The sequence below is a fragment of the Apis dorsata genome, unplaced genomic scaffold, assembly GCF_000469605.1.
Source record: "Apis dorsata unplaced genomic scaffold, Apis dorsata 1.3 scaffold_1029, whole genome shotgun sequence".
Taxonomy (NCBI): domain Eukaryota; kingdom Metazoa; phylum Arthropoda; class Insecta; order Hymenoptera; family Apidae; genus Apis; species Apis dorsata.
The window spans coordinates 17,773-21,193 of NW_006264128.1; the positions used below are offsets into that span (position 1 = coordinate 17,773).

The 3,421-nt window shown below is 22.0% G+C and overlaps 1 protein-coding gene across 1 annotated transcript; it reads right to left on the reverse strand.

The window, feature by feature from the left end:
• Positions 1–832: 832 nt before the first annotated feature.
• On the reverse strand, positions 833–3,106 carry LOC102671007 (CCR4-NOT transcription complex subunit 11). The gene has a single exon (XM_006624322.2). The coding sequence runs from the start codon at positions 2,824–2,826 to the stop codon at positions 1,462–1,464; it is 1,365 nt and encodes a 454-aa protein (XP_006624385.1). The 5' UTR covers positions 2,827–3,106; the 3' UTR covers positions 833–1,461.
• Between the last annotated feature and the right edge of the window lie 315 nt (positions 3,107–3,421).

Below are 3,421 nucleotides of genomic sequence, written 5' to 3' on the forward strand. Positions count from 1 at the left end.
ATATATAATAAATTAATATTAAAATTTATTATAAATTAATATTAAAGTTTAGTTTACTATTGCACTATCTAATAGAAATTTTGTTTTATTAATATCGATTAAATAATTCTCATATAATTTTATTTTAAATATGTAGAAATAGAATTGCTTTATCATTCTCAGTTTTTTAAAAAATATAAAATTTTGTGAAAATTTAAATAATTTTATTTAAAAATAAAATATTGAAGAAATTAAAATATAATTTAATTTAAATAATAAAGAAAATCTTCGAATACTATGTAAATATTGAAAATTATTATATTTTATGTTTTTATTTAGCTAAAAATTATTAGCTAAAATTATTAGTTAATTATTGTAATGTTTTTTATTTAAAAATTTGAAAAAAATAAAGATATTATTTCAGTAAATTAAAATAAAAATGGATAAATAAAAAAAATTTTAAATGAAATCTTAATTGTAAAAGATTTTATTATTTATTTTTATATTACTTACATCCTTAATTTTGATAAATTTAAATACGAGAAATAACGATAATATATGAAAATTTACAAATTTGTTTACAATTAAAATTATGCACATATATTTTTATTTTATGCAACTTATTTTTATAAGATTTAAAATTTATTATATAAATATATTTATAATTTTTTTTTCATATATATTTAAATTTAAACTATCATTTAAATTATTTTTTTAATATTATTCTATTTCGTATCATATAATCAAAATATCAATTTAATATGATTATCTTAGATTTCTAAGATATGTATTTATACAATATTAGTTATTTAATATTTTATAATAAACAATTATTATAAAAAAAATATTTCAATTTTTATATTGAGAATATAAAAAGTATTTATTTATTTTTTGTAGTTTTGAAATACAAAATATATAGTATGTAAAGATGCATCTATATAGTATCTTATTGTAGAGAAACGAACATACAAAAGCATTATAAAATGTTTCAAAATACTTGTAACAAAAAATATTTGATATCTGAATATCAATAATAATCTGTTTTATTTTTTCCTAAGAACAATTTTTACAATTTATTACTAGAAAATAACTTACATTATTTTTTAAGACATATATATTATATTATACCTACAATAATAGTGTACATATATTTCATTTACTTTTAACAAAAATTGTGACACATAAATAAATATACTTTATGTATATTATTATAAAAACATTTCTTTTTTGGTTCTTTGAATGAAATTATCATGTTAATATTTTAATAATTAATCGAAAATAAATGAATTAGCCAATAATTTATTTGTATTATTAAAATTATATATAAAACTTTACTAAGTTTATAATCATCACTTTCAAAGAAGCACTGTGAAACTGTATCTACATTTTAGTTCATTGTAATTTAATTAATCAAAAAAATATTTAAAAATTTTAATAATCTATTAATTTCCTATCAGATATTTGAAAAACATGTTAATTATATTAACACATATCCAATTTATTATTAGCAGTTGGTGCATTCAATCCACCAATATCACCAGATTCAAGTTGTTTAAGCAAACGGAAAAGAGCCGCAGCTTCCCTAATGCGACTAAATTCTATACAAAAGGCTTGCACTTCGATGAAAAGTTCCTTGACATTTATAATTTTGTTCCTAATTAAGGATTGCAAAAAAACACAAACTAAACGTACTAAACGGTTTTGCATATAACGATCTTTTATAGTTTCACAAGTAGAAATACAGTTACTGATATATAAATGAACAAATTCTGTAGGTAAATCAACAGTAGTGGTCAATCTATTAACAACTTCCATTGAATGAAGTGACATCTCCATATTTACCAAAACACTAAAATATTCTGTTATCTGACTTGATTGCATGAGTTTTAATAAAACTTCAATTGCAATTAAAGGGTTATTCTCCACCAAATCTGGTAATTTTCCTGGAGTAAGGCCAATGTGATATACTAATTTTGGATCTCTATCTAATTCATTAACAAGATGTTGTTGTTGTTGTAATGTCAATACACTTTTAAAAGCTTTACCCATCAATCTACGAGCTTCTGCACCAGCACAATTCGAAACACACATATTAGTGTCATATTCAATTGTAAACTGAGATGGTTCTGTGACATTAAACCATGGTAATTCGTCAACTGAACGATAAAGAGGAGGTGCTAATCTTAAAAATTCAGGTTGATAACTTTGACTGCATAATGGTGGGTCATTAAAAATTAAAATTTCTGTCATATTTTTTGTTGCATTTTTATCAATTTCTGTTATTTTGGAATGGTCCATATCAGGTAAAATTACAGGATGTCCACATTTAGCAATAGAAGGTAATTCTGAATGATGTTCTGCTAATTGTACTTGTAAATTACTTAAATCAACAGGTGGTACAGAAACAAAATATAATTCATCCACAATTTGTCTTGGAGTTTTCTTTAAAATATCTTTTTGATTATATCCCAATAAATTTACCAAAAGATTTTTCTCACATTGTGACAAAATTGGTATATGTCCTGAAAAATTAGTCTTTGGTACTCCATTATTTGTATCTTCTTGTGATTTTAAAACCTGAACAAAAACAGGTGCAAAAGGTGTTGAGGCCAGTGTTTCTCCTCTATAAAGATCGAATAATAATGCTACTGCTATTATACGTTGAACATTTTTTGGCAACAAATCTATATGTTGTAAAAGGAGAACCAATGTCATTCCTACTTTGAATCGAACTTCTTTTGGAAATACTTGATGTAATTGATTACAAAGATTTTCCAAACTTGTATCCAAATTTTCTTCCTCTAGGATATCCAATAATTTCGTTAAATCTTTCGGAGTAAGAGTCATGATGCTAAGTAACAAATAGAATTAGGTTATAGCACCTCGTTTATGTTTCTTTTTCACGATTATATTCATGAATATCGTAATACAAATATGATAATCCGTCTTTAAAATTAATAATTACATATGACATATTAACTTGCAGCGTTTTAATATAGATAAATTTAATTTTGTTACATTTTATAGTTGTTACTTTACAGGTTATGACTAGAATGCGAATAGACTCAATTATCGTACAACCTACAAACTCAACTGAAGATAGTGAACCATTTCATTGCAATATGGAATCGATTACTATAAAGTTTCAGAAAAAAGAGTTGAAACACAATGTAAAAATATGAAACTACTTTAGCGCTATCTATTTTAGTATTTCTGCTATATATTTCGCGCTAATTTTAAAATTTCTTTTTTTATTCACTATTAACATTTATTTTAGAGACATTTATTACAAATTACAGATTAAAAAGTTATCTCAATTTTTATAATTTTTAAAATTATAAAATTCTATTCAATATATATTTCAAAATGCTTTATATTTTTATTTGTTACTTTTATATATTATAAATTTTATTTTTACACATTAGTTTTAATTTTATATTGA

Bases quoted from the DNA above. Each gene is read 5' to 3' on its own strand.
- LOC102671007 (XM_006624322.2), bottom strand. From the start codon at position 2,826: ATGACTCTTACTCCGAAAGATTTAACGAAATTATTGGATATCCTAGAG.